Source organism: Hesperophylax consimilis, chromosome 12 (genome assembly GCF_061612785.1).
Source record: "Hesperophylax consimilis isolate HC1 chromosome 12, BYU_Hcon_1.0, whole genome shotgun sequence".
In the NCBI taxonomy this organism is placed as follows: domain Eukaryota; kingdom Metazoa; phylum Arthropoda; class Insecta; order Trichoptera; family Limnephilidae; genus Hesperophylax; species Hesperophylax consimilis.
In genome coordinates, this window is record NC_142847.1 from 18,795,048 (window position 1) to 18,813,002 (window position 17,955).

The 17,955-nt window shown below is 33.1% G+C and overlaps 3 protein-coding genes across 3 annotated transcripts in view; 2 read left to right on the forward strand and 1 right to left on the reverse strand.

Moving 5' to 3' along the window:
• The window catches only part of Myo10A (unconventional myosin 10A), a 254,254-nt gene extending 248,693 nt beyond the window's left edge, over positions 1-5,561 (forward strand). The window contains exons 31-33 of the mRNA XM_089638199.1: positions 1,970-2,167; positions 3,199-3,365; positions 4,130-5,561. Coding sequence (XP_089494325.1) covers positions 1,970-2,167; positions 3,199-3,363 — 363 coding nt within the window. The 3' untranslated portion in view covers positions 3,364-3,365; positions 4,130-5,561. The remainder of the gene's footprint in view (positions 1-1,969; positions 2,168-3,198; positions 3,366-4,129) is intronic.
• Positions 5,562-5,768: 207 nt separating this feature from the next.
• Positions 5,769-12,458, reverse strand: LOC149419280 (uncharacterized). Its single transcript, XM_089637762.1, has 4 exons — positions 12,350-12,458; positions 11,343-11,499; positions 8,429-8,548; positions 5,769-7,695 (listed from the first exon to the last, which is right to left on the reverse strand). The coding sequence occupies exons 1-4, from the start codon at positions 12,392-12,394 to the stop codon at positions 6,374-6,376; spliced, it is 1,644 nt and encodes a 547-aa protein (XP_089493888.1). The 5' UTR covers positions 12,395-12,458; the 3' UTR covers positions 5,769-6,373.
• Positions 12,459-15,657: 3,199 nt separating this feature from the next.
• The window catches only part of LOC149419281 (putative RNA-binding protein 46), a 234,177-nt gene continuing 231,879 nt past the window's right edge, over positions 15,658-17,955 (forward strand). The window contains exons 1-2 of the mRNA XM_089637964.1: positions 15,658-15,798; positions 16,458-16,579. Coding sequence (XP_089494090.1) covers positions 15,658-15,798; positions 16,458-16,579 — 263 coding nt within the window. The remainder of the gene's footprint in view (positions 15,799-16,457; positions 16,580-17,955) is intronic.

A 17,955-nucleotide genomic window follows, 5' to 3' on the forward strand; every position in this document is an offset into this window, starting at 1 on the left:
ACTTCTTCTCCTTCTTCAATGTTCATTTCGGGTTCAGAATCATGGCTTTCATGTATTTCAGCATCTTCGCAATTATTATCGACGTCACTGTCACTAATTTCAAAATCTGAATCTATTTCTAAAGTAGCACCAAATATTTCTTCGTCATTAAGACCACGACCCGACATTTTGTATTTTGGCAATAAAAATACTTTCAAAAATTGATAAAACGTCAAACTTGTACAACTTTACACTTGATTTTTCACAAAAAAAAAGTTTTAACCACGTATTTTTATTTGAAAATAATCTAACACTGACGAAATTTTATATTTCTTCAATAGTTTGAATGAATTTATGTAACTGAACTTATTTTAAAATATGATAAATCAGATGAATGTACACTGTAATTAAAAAAGTTCATATCCACGAAAAAGCAAACAATAATTCGATAAAACAATGTAATCTACACGGCGAGCGTCTCTGTTTGAGAATCTTATAAAATGCGCCTGCGCAATAACGTGTGTAAAGACGCGGGAAGAATTCAAACTGATTCATTTTTCGCTCTGAGTTGGAAGATCCCTTCAAATCTTTATATCGATGATTAGGATACGTATTATGGATAAATATCGTAAGATGTCAGTAGTGTAAAGATGTAAGTATTTTTAAGAGTATAAGTTTTACCGTGCTCAAGCATGTTTCATACCCATAACGCCGAAGAAACTTTGCGTCGCACAGATGTGCCACCCGCGTACAGGGCATGTACAGTGCGTCGCAGGCGTGCGTCTCCCGCAGAGAAAAGGTTAAAGAGGGCTATGTTTTTTCGAGAGAGAGAGAAACCTGCAGTAAAACCACAGTAGAGCTTTTTATTTAAAAAATGTGATATCATAACAAAAGTTTTTTTTTTTCGTATGAAGCAATTACTTTGTGGTTAGACACTATTTTTTAATTAAATAAAACACTTTGTTTTTGACGACGAGTTTTTATTATTTTTCACATCGACCGGTTTCGCTTAGATCAAGCTTCGTAAAAAAGTGCACAGTTATTATTTATATCCTGATTGATGGTGTTTTAATTTAAATTTTATTTTGATTTAAACGCACCTACTTAAAACAGCATCAATCACACGCTGAATTAAAGTGACAAACATGTAAACACTTCCCTTGGGTCAGCAAATCTTATTCCAACAATTGAGCGTGAGAAACTTAAATGAATGGAACTGAGCACTTGAGATAATTATATACTTGTAATCCATTGCTAAAAAAGTGAAAACAATGCTCTGAAAGTATGCTGTAATAAGCACTGAGTATGAATTCCGTTTTCCCACACATCTAGTATTTAAATTACTGTGTGGTATCCTTATTATCATCATCTATGATTTATACATTCTCACAATGAATTTAATTATGTTTTGAAAGCGTTGCTAAAGAATTATGCGCAGTTATAAAAATAATTTCAATTTTGTTTCAATTAATAAAAAAGCATTCACAACATGCTGTGCAGACTTGGTATTACCAAAGTTTTACATCCTTTTGTTCTGTCAACGGAGTCAAGATAAATTATATTATGTTTTTATACAGAAAACATTCATGAATTTTTTCATTTATGTGATTTTTAGTAGTAATCAATTATAATTTATCCATTTTGCAAGTGAATATTAAAATAAAAAAAACACTGACTCTTCTATGTTTTCGATTAACCCTTGAGACGTTGTTGATTTGCACGGATCGAACCTTCTACAAGCTTCCATTTTTTTCAAAGACAATAACAAGCACTATTTCGTTCTCTTTCTGACATAAAAGAAATAATTAATTTTTAGATGAGAGGAAGAGAGATATATGCATTTAAATAATGTGCGGTCGTTCTGGGACAAATATGGTCTTAGGAGAGTATAATGCGCGCACGGCATTTGGGACTGTTTGGGTCTTAGAAGGTCCCAAGGGTTAATAATATTATGATGAAATTATTTTTTTATTAATTGTTTTCTTTGCAGGTTCTGGCTGTGCTATCCCAATGGCCGCTATTTGGCAGCTCCTTCTTCGCAGTGAAGCGTGTGTCCGGTGGAGTGGGCGTGCCGGAATGGCGAGATCACATCCTGGCACTCAACCGGCGCGGCGTGCATTTCTTGGATGTTCAGACGCACGAGACGTTACAGCATTGGCCCTTCGCAGAGGTCATCAGCACCAGGAAGGTATGTAATGATGAATGTTCAATATATTTAATATGCGATACACTTTGCGACATTCATTTAGTTTAACTTTACACCGGAGGCTATGAAGTTTTATATTACAGCGTATGGGTCATCTTTGAGGATGGATGGTGTGTTGAAAGTCTTTGTAAGAAGACCAATATTATCAGAAGAAACACAAATTCTGGCAAATCCTTCCAGCTAACCTGTTGAACACTAAAACAATTCTATGACAAATTTTAACTGTGGGTATGCATTTAATGTGTCTCCTGACTGTATTCCAGCCCTTTTTAATTGCAGATTGAATACTCAAGACAATATTTTACAACCCTGACACAAAAATGTATAAACAACTTAGCTTTCGTCAAATATGAACTAGTTCGAAGATGACCATAGCATGTTGAAATCAATCTGATCTAAAAATGTATAAACACCATAGCTTTAGTCAAATATGTACCAGTTCAAAGATGACCGTAGTATGTTGAAACCGATCCGATCTAAAAATGTATAAACACCATAGCTTTAGTCAAATATGTACCAGTTTGAAGATGACCGTAGTATGTTGAAACCGATCCGATCTAAAAATGTATAAACACCATAGCTTTAGTCAAAAATATGAACCAGTTTGAAGATGACCGTAGTATTTTGAAACCAATCTGGTCTAAAAAGTAAAGTAGTGGAAAAGGGTTTTTAAAATTGTTTTCATTTTGACATCTTTGATGGAATTACACAATATATGTTGTCTTAATTTACTTTAATTTATTTCAGGAAGGTATTGTATGTTTTATGTTGTGGATGTTATTATCCACTTGGGCGATGGGGCATTTACAAAGTTAAAAGCAGGGTTTTTGCGGCAATTTCGTAATAAATTCAAAATAATCATCCACCTAAAATTAGGCAGCCATCGCTCAAGGCCTAGTGCTATGAGACCTAAAACGGGTAACCATCGTTGAACTGGTTATGTACATATAAACATTTCCATGCTTATCAAAAATCCTGATTTTTCTTATAACATAAGAAATGTTCTTTCTCAGGTACGCTCCGAAGATGGCTCCCTGTTCCTGGACATGAAGTGTGGTTCCCTCCTGCAGCAGCGAGTGACTCGGCTACAGACGGAGCAAGCACATGAAGTCTCTCGGCTGGTGAGGCAGTACATAACTCTGCAACAGGCGGGTGCAGGACAGATGAGCGACGATTAGAGGTTACTTCAAATATCTATATAAATAAAAATGTTAATAAAAAAAATCTCACAAATTTTGCTTTTAAATCTTGGCACTACTTTGCATTCGAATACGTGTGTTTTTTAAATATACCTATATTATATAGATATTACATGTGTCAGGTAAAAATTTTTTTTGTTTAAAACAGCGCCATTTGTTGGATGTAAAACCAATAAGCTTTTGCTCCTCTATCTGCACAGACAGACGGGGTACAGCTAGTATACTATGTAATAAAATTATCTAACTAAGTAAATTAATCTAATTTTCTTTTGGACCGTGGTCTTCATGATAAAGGTGATTCCCAAGGTTCTGAATATTTGTGTTGGCAGGGGCTCCAACATGTAGACACTTGTAGTTTATAGCTTGTGTATAGTGTTATACATCTCTTCTAAGTTCTGAGTTTATATCCCGGGGTGGCATCTTGAGTCTTTTCTCTCTGTATGTTTTTAATATTAATATGATTTGAGATTTTCACGGCCAAAAGTATTATAGTAGTTAATTTTTGGAGTTTTATGCCATGTTGCGCTACCTGCTTTAGCCAACGTTTCAGACATGTCCATCATCAGGGCGGATGTTTAAAATCAACCCTGATGATGGACACTGTAAGAAAGTAGCGCAACAAGGCATAATGCCCCGAAAATAATCCAATATTCATATTGTTTGGACAACTAAAGCATAAAAATTATGAGGCAATTTGTTACATTTCATGTGCTTTGTATCTAATTGGCTTTTTGTTTATTTCTAGGTTAAGGATTTCAATATTGAAGAAGAGGATATAATTATACAACAATTTAATATTAAAAGATAATTTAGTTGATGATGTACGGACAATAATATTTTGCATCAAGTGTAAATAAGTATATTTAAAATGTTTGTTTTAGAAGAATAGTATTCCGTTTTAATTATTTTTTATGTTTACATAATACATATTGTGCATAGTGGGGAGGAAAGGAGATTTGGATTTTTCACAACACAAACAATCATTAATATGTTTGCTCTTCTTCATATCTTTGTATCATGTTTATATTGTTTCATTTTAACAAATAATACATAATTACTTACCCTTTTTTATAAAAAAATCATAATAACATTTAAATATCTATTGAAAAATACTCCTTTTCTTTATCACTTTCGAAATCCAAGTCTCTTTTTTTAGTTTGTAGGAAAATTTAACAACACTAGAATACAAATCATATCATTTGACAATCTATTTTAATAATTATTAATTTATCATAATTAATATTCATTTAAGTGTACGATAGGTTAAAACTTTATTAAATTAATTGTATATTTAGAAAAATGCTTACAATAAAGTTCTTTGTAATTGCTCAAAAAATACTCAAATTCCGTCCGATTTACATTAGATAAAAAAATAATCTAGTAAACATTTAAGAAGTAGCATTTAACGTAATAAAAGCAATAATTTTGAAACCTTTATATACGTAAATAAACATTTATATTTGTGTATATATTTTCAAAATAAACTAATTATTAATAATAATTAATAAATCTTGTAAATTCTTCAATCTCCCTTCATCATACATTCCTTTAAAGTTAGGAATAAATTGTTTATATTCTAATAATATTGTACTTTGGTTTAGTTGTATAATAACAAATTAATATTGTTACAAGGCTAATGCCATTTAGTAACTCTGTTAGAGTAAACATATTACATTATTATATTTAAAAATTATCCTTAGCTATTAGAAAACATTATTTTTATATAAAGATGTTACAGTTTAGTACTGTGAAATGAGTGATTTATTTTACTACAAAAATAACAGAAATGTCAGGCAATATCGGAAAGATTTAACCTCTGCAGATTTTAATAGTTGTTAAATATTGCAAGTGTTTTTGAATGATTAACATTGAAAATGCTAAAATTGTATGAAACAAGTCTTTCACATTTTAATAAGGGTCGTTTTATATTTCTTTTCGACTTGTCATAATGATTTAAAACAGAAAATCTATATTTCATTAAATTTGTGCTATACTTATGAAGTCTTAGTTAAAACATATTCTTTATATTTTAAATATTTATGTTTTTGATTCACAATAATTTTTATATCACCAATATTATTATTTCGACAACAAAATATTTATTTGTTCAAAAGAGAATTAATGAATAGATTTCTGAATAAGACTCTACAGGAATAATTATTGTAATGTACACTTGTAAAGAAAACAGAGCAATGGATGATAATAAATTATCATTATATTTTTTTTACCCAATTATTATAATTCTAAGAGAAAATGTCATATTCCAATAATAAGTCTAATAAAATATTTACTGAATAAAACACATTTGTTTCAATTTATCATATTTTTATTCAAAGTAAAAATATAATTCAACACAAAGAAAAATATGATAATATTCAGTGCAAAATATTTGTACTAATCATAAAGAATAACCTACGTAATTCAAAGAAAATAAGTTTACATAACAAAGCAATTCTTTCATTTCTGAGACAATAGCACTATGGTTCTATTTCACTAACCCAAAATCAATACAACATTATTCCCCGGGCTTTTGTTACTTCATTGGTAACAATAGTGTCCTTGGTCATGTAAAACAAAGACATTAAGTCATTTTAAACTCCAAACTAGCCTTGAAATATTATGGCTATGTCCAATCTGTCGATCATTAAAAATGTGTTCACAATCCTAATTTCTCCTGAATAATTCTAGTCTCACATGAGCACTATACTCTCGTAATATAAGTGGGCTTGCCCTATTTCTAGGAATGTACGGTGAAATAGGCCAAGCCAACATATATTATGAGTATGGCGCTCGTGTAAGACATGAAAGGTATGAGCAGACTGATTGGAAGACATTTGCACAAAGCTTTGCTTTGCAGTAAAGTGACCAGGATTCATGAGCCTAATATGTATATTAATATAAGTTCTTAGAGATTAACAAATAATATGGGGAATAATGATGGAAACTTTGAGCAGCCTATGAAATTAGTGAAAATGATGCTCTCCTTCAATTACTCAGTGGGACTATGGCGTGGTGTCCTTGTGGAGGACCTGTGGAGTCTATCGTTCCACTGCTGGGCTGTGTACTGCACATACCCTGGATCAGTAGGACTACTGGGGCCTCCGTTATAGTTGACTTGGTCATCCGTTTTCTTGACCCCTGCCATTGGGAGTAAAAAACCAACAGCAGGGATATCATTTCTGTCCACTTGAGATGCAGTCTCTCTCTTGTCAATTTTAGGCGGCTGTTTCTGCTGAAGACCGAAATACTCGGCTATCTGTTGTAATGTGGGAGGTTTAGAATTTCTAAGAGTGCTCATTTTGCTTCTTAATGTATCTGTTTGAGATCCATTGTCTGATTTCTCTTGTATGTTATAGAGGGACAGGTTGTCATAAACTCCATAATTCTTGCTCGATCGCTTTTCCTTGATTCTGGAGAATACCGGTGTTTGCAATTCTGGTAAGTAATCTGCTCTAACGGGGAATGGTGGAAGTTGTTCTTCTTCAAACTTTTCCCACTGCTGCTTTTCGTATTCTCTTTGGGTCATTCCCATATGCGGATAGCTCTTCCTGTTGTCATCTTCAGTCATCATCCTATGTTGATACTCCTTCATGTACTGTTCATTTAATTTAGCAAGTCCTTCCTCGTAGTCTTTTCTTTCGGTTTGTTTTTTTAGCAAATTCCTGGCATCTAACATTTTGAGATAAGTCGTATTCTTGTGATGTTCTTCATCTTGTTCAGGTATAGTATTAATTGTGTTAAATGGTCTGCTTATTCCGTTAGGTCTCATCTGTTGGAAAGCATCTTGGGTAACATTGCTTCGTTTAACATCTCCATTCCGAACGGATCCATACTTGGATTTCTCAATCTTTTCAAATAATTCATCCGTATTACTTTGGTCGGCGAATTTGTGGTAGCCATTTTTTTCTGATGTGATAAAAACATCGGTTTCAATCTCTTCGGCAGTTTGCAGATGAGAAGGTACTTCTTGGATAGGTTCTGTAACTTTGCTAACAATTTGTGGTTGTTCAATAGTTGCTTTTTTCTCTTCCTTCTTCGACTTTATGAATTTTTCTGGAAAAAACTTTGGCCGTAAGCTATTGGTGTTGGTCGGGGGCGTGGGTTTCTTATTGTCTGGAGGGAGTTTGGGGTATGCGACGCCGTTCTTCTCAGCATCTGTTGGTGAATGGTTGCCGGTTATTCTGCTGCCGCGAGGTCCTGCCAGGTCTACGAGGAACAAGGCAGCGGTGATTAGAGACAGAACACCGAGAACAGCTGCATTGTCGATGAGGCCATCGGGAATGGAATCAAGTGAGGCTAACTCAAGACCACCTGAAATAGAAACAAAATACATTTTATTATTGAATTTACTACAATCTTAAATGAGTATGTATATATTAGAGTCAGTTATACAGAATTTGAACTATTGATTAAATTTCAAAGTTAATTTTCAAATTCTGTAAAAGTTCTATTCAAGTTCTGTTATTATATCATTGTTGGCCAGTTGTTTCACATAACTATAATAATAACAGAACTTGAAAACTAACTTTGAAATTTTGATAAATTGTTAAAATTCTGTGAAACAACTGCCCTTAGGCTTAGCACGCACTGCGATTAAACGCAGAGATTTTGGAACGGCTGAAAATGCCAAACCGCGTACAAACACGCACTGCGGTTGGCGTTTTTACTTAATTCCATTTCATGCTGGTTACTCACTTAGTATTGAGGCAAAATTTCAAACAGTTGTTCAGTAGGATTGGGAACAATGGCCGTATAATACACCTATACATAGAATAAAGAACTTGATTCTATGCTCACATATAAATGATGAAATAATTTTTCTAAACGTGCAAATAATGTAATAAATAAACATATTTTTGAAATGATAGAACTCAACAAAACTTAGGACAGAACTTAGACAGACAACCATAATTAGATCTAGAATCACTAGTAACAACTGTTCCAACTTCAATGAATTATGTATTCATTAAGTGTTGGGATTCCGTTGCGGACTATTGAACTTTGAATGGGATGACAGGTCTGATAATTGAATAATTGATGTCACCTAATACAATGAAGAAAAGGGCCCCAAGCCCGAGCAGAAATATTTCCAAGATCCTTCTGCCCTGCGGTACTTCTTTGAAGATTTTGGCCAACAGCAGACCAGCCGTTATGATGACGTAACCTGCAAATATTAAAAACCAATATGAAAATCAATAAAAACCAGAACGAAGATTTGCAGAAACTAAACATAATGTAACGCATTTGCTAAGTAAGCTCAATCGATAATATAGCATTTTGCAAAAAAGAAGTTCAATTTAGTTATTTAGTTTATCAAAATATATAAAAATGACATTAAAACTTATTTTGTAATAATTATAACTGTTGAAGATAATATCAATGACAAAAATGTGAAACAGAAAAGATGGAAAAAAATTCAGTCGCATTTAAGAATTTAAACCACTGAGCTAATTTGACTATATAAACTTAAGTCATTTTTAACTGTTTCATACTTCGATAGAGAACCAACTGTTTTTCTGTTTTGCTTTTTTCGTTTGAGAGACGTTAATATTGTTTTCAAAGATTAAATAATAACGTTTGAAGTTTTACCAATGACTTTAGAATACATCTAGACTTGTTCTTGTCTCACAAAGTTAAGCTAAAATGTGGCAAGTAAGAAACACTCTTATGTTTCCAGTAAATTCTTAATTCAAAGGTTGTTCATATATGACAAAGACAGACATCAAAAAAATATATGTGTATGAACGAAATAAACGATAGGACAGGGCGACATTTTCATATTCAAAAGTTGCGTTGAATACTACCTCGAGGCCGACTAGGCTACAGACCTGGGCGCCAGACAGATTTTGAGGTGTCAAGTGATCAAATCAGTGCCGTGCCATAATAGAGCAATGATAGTTTACAAATGGTGATGATACTCATTGTTACTGCTGATTTGTGTGATGTTTTATCGCAAGCATATAAATAAACAGAGTGATTAGACTATTTTATACAGTGACTTTACTTAGCGACAGCAGTGAGTTCGTAATTTGGCAGTTTTGCGCCCAGACCTGTACTCTAGTTGGCCTTGCATTTTCTCTAACAACGCATAAAATCTTCAGGAAACAATTGTACTATTTATAATAATCGAGAACAATAAGTAATTTGAACTAAATTTTATTCTTAGGCTTTAACTAGCGCTTGCAGAGTAATCAAAACACTTTCTCATTACACAGAAGGGCAATTTGGCACTTTTTAAGGGCAATTTACTGAGAGGAATCAGGAAATACAAGACCTTACGCGATGCGTGACAATTTAGTACTAAAACAACGAAATCGAAAGCACTACAATTGAAGTGCTTTTTGTTTGCCACTTGTAACGTCATTGGGGGTAATTTTAATATTATGGAAATTACACCTCAAACTTAATTACTACAAGAAACAACGATTTACACCAGGATAGATGGTAAAAGACGCATTATTATTCCATTTTTAATCAAAGTTCTAAATTTACCTTATATAAAGATCCCTTTGTTGCCATTTTTGTATGGAGTGACACTTGAAAAAGTTTTGTTTTAATCTAAATACGCATAAATTACTTAATTAACCCAAACTAATAATCTATTTTGATCATGTAAATAGTTGTTACTTGTAGTAATTGTTGAAACAAAGCATAATTCCCATAATCTGTGCCTAAAAGTGCGGAGTTTAGGAAAATAATTACCATTAATACAATAATACGAATTTGCTGAAGCTAGGACAAAATCATTAGTTTGTCAGCAAGAACTTGCAGAAGCAGGACAGTTAACTCAACAATAATTACTCATGACGGTGTCACTTCCTACAAAGCAATTAAAACAAGAACCCGACGTAGTACTTATCTTCAATTTACAAGTTTTACTTTCCTTTGACGATAACGTAACCCATTTACTAAACAAAACATTCCACCGCTGACTGAAAAATAACACAGTACTTTTGAACCTACTTGTCAACGGAAGTCACAAACAAATCAATTAAGAAGAAAAACAGTGATAATGACAACAATCATGTGAACATACAGTTTCGAAAGGAGCCAAATTTTGTTCGTTTTCGTAAATCAAAAAACTACGTGCATTATAAATTCTCTTTTAAATACACCACTGTTGATTGTCACTAACTTACCATCAAATCCATTAATACAGTTATTAGAAACATTTGATAATAATAATTAATGAATAGATTCAATATTTTGTTTTGACAGCTTGGGCATAGACGGCATAGTTTATGTATATTTTTCGGCCATTATTTCCTGTTTTTGTTTCAATGTTGGTATAATAGTAGTATAGTACGTTCAAAATATTATGCAAATTATTTTGCACGTATTGATAACAGGTAAATTTCACTTTTTTATTGTATGTAAATCTTTGGCGAATGATTTTTGGTACATGGAAATTATTTTTACCGTATTTTACAATAAAAATCTTTTCTGTCTGTATTTCATAAAATAATAATGTAAAAATTCATATCCTCTCTTCTGGTATTGTCTTTTATTATTTGTGAAATAGATCTTTATTAATATAGACGGGAGGCAATTGATTGATTTACTTAATTTACTTTAGATATAAACATCTAAAAGTAAATACAAATTCGATAAATTTCAATTCAAAATGTTCGCTTTGTAAAATCATCCAAAAATAAATATTGTCAGTATCCTTTAAAACGTAAATTATCTTCCTTTATTTTTTATCGTGATTACCTTTCGGCTTTTAAATAATATTACTTATAGGATAAGACATAAACTATAAGAATTTCGTAAAGAGCGTGTAAAACGTGTACAGCGTGTACCTACAGTAAATAGAATTTAAGAACATGAGAAATTTATAATAATTCTCGTAAATACCTATAATAATATTTAGAAAAGACTTATTAAGTAATAACGATAATAACCTATAAGACGTATTTCAATCAACAATCTTAAAATTTGAATACTATATAAATCACCTCCATAAATAGCGTCTCCAAACGACGCTCCAATAGAGTCCCACGTGATGTTCCTCAGCAGTGACCACTCCCTCGATATCTTCTGAAGATATAGCGCGAGTCTGACGGACTCGTCATCCGTTACTCTCTTGCAGACCAAGCATGCTACACAAAATATCTAAAACACACAATAACTCAACTAAAATTCGTTATTAGGAGAAAAACATGTTGAAGAGAAAGGGCGATAAACTTGTGTCCATCATAAGTACAAATAAGTATACAAGTATATGAGTCAAATAATATACCTACCATAAGTGATACCTACATAAGACACATTATGGGAAAATTCACGATATTATTTAGCGGATGTGATGCGCAATACGCAAAAGTCGAGAATTTGAAGAGTAGGTAACTTTCGAAACCCTCAAAAACTACTCGCAGTTTTTTGTACTCGACAGCAAAGTAAGAATTCTAGGCGTGTAGTTATGTTTAGTAAACTGTTTTATAAAGTCTGTATTAACTGCTTATTTTTCTTCTACAGTTAATTGAGAGGTGTGGTGTAAGGAGTTAAACGGTAGCCCACGACTAGCCAAATTTATACTTTCTTCGGTTTCAATTAACATCGCCATGTTTGCATCCAAATGTACTTTTAAAAAATGCGAACGAGCTATCTAGGTATTTCTAAAATTTCAAAAAGTAGTTATAACATATAGGATATAGGTATAGTAAAGTAACCCACCCGGTTAGTATGTAATCCAACATATTTGTTGTATAAAATAATTCAGTACAATAAAAATAAAGGAGTATCTAAATAGTAACATAAACGTAGATTACATATTAATTTTTTTTCTGATTTAAAAAAAAAACTTCAAACACGATTATCCTTAAATTTGTGAGTTACCAACTTTTAACAGAATACCCCTCAATGAATATAATATTGCGAGAAACAAGGCCGAAACATTCAAATTAAAACCGTAGTCTTTATGTTGAAAAAGTAATTATTATTAGAGTATTCACAAAATACCTACAACTTCAAAAGTCTTAATAGTAACCCACTTGTCACACGCAACCATTTCTGAAAAACACAACTAACACTCGGCGAAACGAATTTTTCGCTACATTTCCTGGACAAAGACAATCCACGGCTGAGCGAAGGAAACTGACTGCACACAGTTCTTTACAATATCATTATCTGCGACAATTGTTTCTCGCAGGTAGGTAAGTATTACGAGGACCCCCCTCACGCTCAAGCGGAGGCGATAACACCTTAGCGCTGCATATGACAGAAGACGTAATATAAACTATGTACCAGGGTCGACGTATTATGTGCAAAATGACCACTGACCTAAACTTAATATCTGGTTTGTAATCCTCAATTCACTCGTTTAAAATATCTACGTCTTTTTGGTGTCATTTCCTATCGGAGGTTGGCTCCTATCAAGGAAATTTTTACCCCGTAAGCAACAGTGTACCCCGCCACGCGTTGCTGGGACTCCTTCCAGAACTTTCAAGAGCATTCATGAACTTTCCGGAACCTTCTAGACTCACCGACACACTCCGCCACTCAGTTTGGATCCTTCTTGAACTTTCTCTTTTCAGAACCTTTTAGAGCATTCGAAAACCTTCGTGAACATTCTGGAACCTTCACCGACACAGTCGGGTGGCCAATTCTGAAATAATCTGAATCATTCGCGGCTTTCCCATAACAAAGCACATTTTTGTCACCCACTCCCACCCACGCTCAGCCACCCTACCAAACTCTCTTACTTTCGATGTGATACCAAGGGCTATCTACCATTATAACCACCGGTGGGTGGCAGTGGCTGGATGTGAAGAAAATTTGGCAGGTAGGGACACACGGGTTTCTTTTTATAATATATATTAGACTAGATTAATTTGTCGCCATTGGCGCTGTGACCCCTGGACCATCATTTTCTTCGCTACTCGGGACCGGCCCTGATCAAAACGGCACCCGGCCCGAGTAAAATTTTGACGCCCCTTATCAAAACCGGCAGATGCCTAGATATGTGATTACTGTAATCAATAATATTTATGTTTATGTGGCGCCGTTTTTTGTAATAAATATTATTGTATTATTAAACGTATTCTTGCTACATGTCCTGATTAGCGGATTCACCCCAGTTTATGCAACTTTAATCGAGGCATTTTCAACAATAATTAATAATAAGAAACTAAACTAATCGTCACTCTTGCCTTTTCCGTCAGGAATAAAAGGAACTAATATATTATTTAAATTAAGATTTTTAGGATGAATACGAATCTGTTATGAAAATGGTTTTGCATTATTATAATAAAATTTCTAAAACTATCTGATAAAACGTTATTTCGTAGTCGCGGTTTTCAACTCAACAATAAAGTGCACATTATCCGAACTCACTATCCCGTATTGACCTTTCATACCTCGGTAGGTAAGAACCACCCGCGCCTAAGAAAAATAATCCTTTCACGTCAATTAAAAAATCAAAGACAATAGCTTCTTAAGATGGTAGACCTGCATGTCAATCCGCTGATTGGCCGAAATATGGATTTTCTAACGGTTTTGGGGTTGTTAGCCATAACAATGTAACTCTACAAAAGAATAATAAATTTATTAGTAAATTACGAATATTTTTATGGCGGTGACTGATAATAATTTCATAAATTTAATAATTAACCATTCAACACACAAATTAATTTTTTAAAGTTTAATTCATATTACAACATGTATTTTAAATTTGTGAGGCGGGTATGGGTACCGCCACCCCGAGAACAATTTATTGGATAAACAACAACCGTGCCATAGGTTACCCCAAGTGGTTCGCTACGTTTAGTGACTCAACAGGAGTTCCAGGGATCGTGGGTGAGGTTTGTCTAGGTCTTGGCGGCGGATGCGTCGGATCGGGAGAGACTAGTTGAGCGAGACTTTTTGACCTCTCCAGCCGGACTCTCTCTTGACTCATCACTTTGCACCGCAGTTGGAGAGATGTATTCAAACGTCCGTCACTTCGGGACATATTGACCACCAAATTCCTTCCCACCACTCAAACCTTTTTCCTTGCCTGAACTTTCTCCACTTCCTTTCCCTAAAAGTCCATCCACCAGCATCCCCAAAGATATCATAGGCCCTTAGGGATTTTTTATTCAGGGCCTCCTGTGTGGATCTAATGTAAAAAAGCAACAGAAAATTAGTTTCTTTACAGAGTAAAAAGGTATGCAGAGAAGTTGTCAAGCCTTGGCCTTAACAGTAAATACAGGGTGGACAGAATGATAGACTTTTTTGAAATGATTGAAAAAAGAATGCAATATTTAACAAATTTATGTGTTATCGCCACATTAAAGAGTTTGAGAAAATGTTAAAAAAATTATACCTAAGTACTGTTCATACGATGTTATAAATATTAAAACTGTAATTCTTATAAAAGTAATCTAACATAATAAAATTACATTGTAATTGTAGTAAATTGAAATACATGAAATGTTTTATGCAGAAAACGAAAGATTATTCACAAGAAAATTGTTAAAAAGGGTGTACTTTCAGATTTTATTTAATTGGAAACAAAATAAAAATTGGATTAAATGGAAGTTTTTTTCTAACTTTAACTTTATAAATATACGAGGATATGGGAGTGGATCGAAATCTAAAACACAAAAACCAAATCTCACATAAAATTTAATTATTTTCGGAATAAAACTGAACATTTGTAAAAAAATAAAGCTTAACTGACCGACACAGACAAACTTCTTAAAAGCATAAATGCACATTTTTTTATAATAGTTACATAGCGGATTTATAATAAAGAAAAACAATAGTTTATTTTCCTCAGTATAAAGAGACAAGGCTCTTGTACATGGTGAGGAATATTATATATAGATTTTTTTTAAAATTTTTTAGATATGGGAAAATATGTATTTCACTATCATTAATATATTTCCTAAAAAAATTCTATATCTCTTTACATATTAATGTTTGTCACACACGATGATGTGAGCTAACTGAAGGTTTAAATAAGTAAACCAAAACAGTAAATATTTGTTTTAAATTTAAAGAAAATACCAATATAAAGGATAAAACATTGTGTTACGTAATTAGGCAATATATTTGACGATTTATAGGATTATAGTGTTTTTCCCTTGGATATCTTCATAGGTGGTCCAGATTTTTGAATTCTTCTTCGATCAGCTGCTGGGCCAACGGTCATTTAAGTCAGCCGGTCAACGAAATCAGCGTTTTGCGCCGCGTCTTCATCAAAATTCTGTAAATACGCGCAATTAATTGGACAACTTACCGAATCTGTGGTGATATATCAAAATAACTCATAATAATACCCGAATTAAAATGAACTTCTCCGAAATCGAATCAGCATCAACGATCCATATTAATAAGATATCTGACAAAGTTCGGCAGATCAATGGACAGAAGATATACAGAGATGTTCCAGAATCATGGGTTGGTGAAGATCCTTCGAGGGAGTGTGAAGTAAGTAAAATATGTGCATCACTTCCATTTCTAGATGTTGAGGTATTTAGAACACAATAATATTGGCAAAACCAACATGAGTTCGAGTCCACGTTGTTGAGACGCCGTGTTTGAATAAATATCCGTATGATGTTAACTCGATTTTTATCTTTAGTATCATAGTGAACGGGTCACGTTTATTGATATGAAAATGTATTCTCCTAGCATAAAACACAAATTTTCGTAGTTTAAACACGTACCCGTTCATTTCGTAGGCATTTTGGCTGGCATTGAAATTCTTAGAAAATTGGTATTTCGCTTGCAATTTGGCCAATGTATGATAAGGCTATAAAAAAACGAACATACAATGAAAAAGAAATTTAGTTTTTGAACCACTACAGTGATTGCTTTCCTCGAAAAATAAAATTTTGTAACACTATTCGTTCATTTGTATTATCATTCAAAGAATTTCACCATGTTTATAAAATTACCTCTTTCTCCATTGATATATCAATGATTTTCCCAGATAAACATCGTATCCACACGCCAAAAATATACACACGTTTTTCGTTTGCCACAAAATATTTCAGAGTTTGAAAGTTGAAATTAATCATGAACATGTTTAATACTATCGTTTGTTAGTTTTACATGTTAATAATGTGGTTTATTTACTTCTACAGATATTCATTGGTCGTATACCGCGCGACTGCAGCTTGGAAAAGGAACTCGTTCCCCTCTTTGAAAAGGCTGGCCACCTTTTTGAGTTTCGTCTGATGGTGCAGTTTTCCGGCTGCAACAGAGGGTCAGTTAATTTAATATTATAGTATAAAGGAATAAACGGTGCGCTAGAAGCCTCAAGGTGCCTGTAATGAGCAAATTAATTTCATGTTGTTATTACTGGAAAATCGCAACGAGAAAACGGATTGCAAATAATGCAAATGGCAGCGGTTGATTAATCAGTTTTTATTATTATTCACACTGAAGTATGTACAGTGATTTTTAAATACTTGCATTCCGGCAATGCTTGTATTTTACTATTATGGGTTCATTTATGGAAATTCAAGTTTTCGTTTATCCTATTATGATTAAAATTGGTTAAATACGCAATAATATATTGTATCTTGTTGTAGAGTTGGGCAGTTTCGTTAAAAAAACATATATTTTTTTCGGAATCAGCCTTGAATTATCTATTTTTGTAAATTATTGTAATGGTTTATATATTTAATAAAGAATTTTTTTTCTATATTAGACTTGAAAGTAAACTTGTCGAATTCCGTGGTATGCAAAATCTGTTCAACAAAAAACAACATATAATAGAGACAAAATATTTAGGTTTGGGTTGTTATTTTAATTATTTATGCGTATTTCCTCATAACCTTCAAACATAACTTTGACAAAAACATAGACCCTTAATGCATCTTTTACCGACATAAATAGTTACTTTTATTGTGGTAATTAAATTTAAACCAAGTGCTATTTATATATTTTTTGCGTAAGCGTGCAGCGGAATTCGACAAGTTTATCGACTTAAATAATGATCAATTTTATAAATTCATCTTGATAAAGAATTTGAAATTTAATCGTTTTATCTTGAAGGACAAATTAATTAATAACACAATTTTTTTCTACTTTTCGTATTTCTGAATTCTATTTTTTAATGGTTGTTGATTTTCGTCGTATTTTTGAGGTAGGTAGGTACTTTATGAGTAACGTACAGAAAAACTCGTGAACAAAGGCTCTGGTAAACGAGCAGCTTTTATGATAATTTCTTGCCGGCAAGGTATTTCCGTCAAGATTTACGGAATGTCTGTCAGGATTGCGCAATATTGTCGTGTATTGTCTATTATTTTCGACGTATTGCCCTGTCTTGACGGAAAGCTCACTCGGATACCGATATTACGATAATATTACCAGGCGAAATATTTTTATTAGCTCTACATAATAATGTTATGTGCTTCTCTGTTCGCCACCAACTCGTTACCAAAACTGTCATAATGTCTTTGAATTTCTTATGTACATTACGGAAATTTTGACGGGACACGACAATATTGATGGAAATTACCTCTGTGGGTCTCCTAGGTGGTCTCCCTTTTTTATGAAAATGTCTGATGTACCTTTTTTGGAGTTTGTTAAAAATTATAAATACGTGAAATTTCGTTGTAGGAGGCAACCTCATTT

Bases quoted from the DNA above. Each gene is read 5' to 3' on its own strand.
- LOC149419280 (XM_089637762.1), bottom strand. From the start codon at position 12,394: ATGGTTGCGTGTGACAAGTGGGTTACTATTAAGACTTTTGAAGTT. The intron at 8,549-11,342 runs GTGATTTATATA...TAATATTTGCAG, and splicing joins TGGAGACGCTATTTATGGAG to GTTACGTCATCATAACGGCT. The intron at 7,696-8,428 runs GTGACATCAATT...TTTCTATTTCAG, and splicing joins CCTTTTCTTCATTGTATTAG to GTGGTCTTGAGTTAGCCTCA.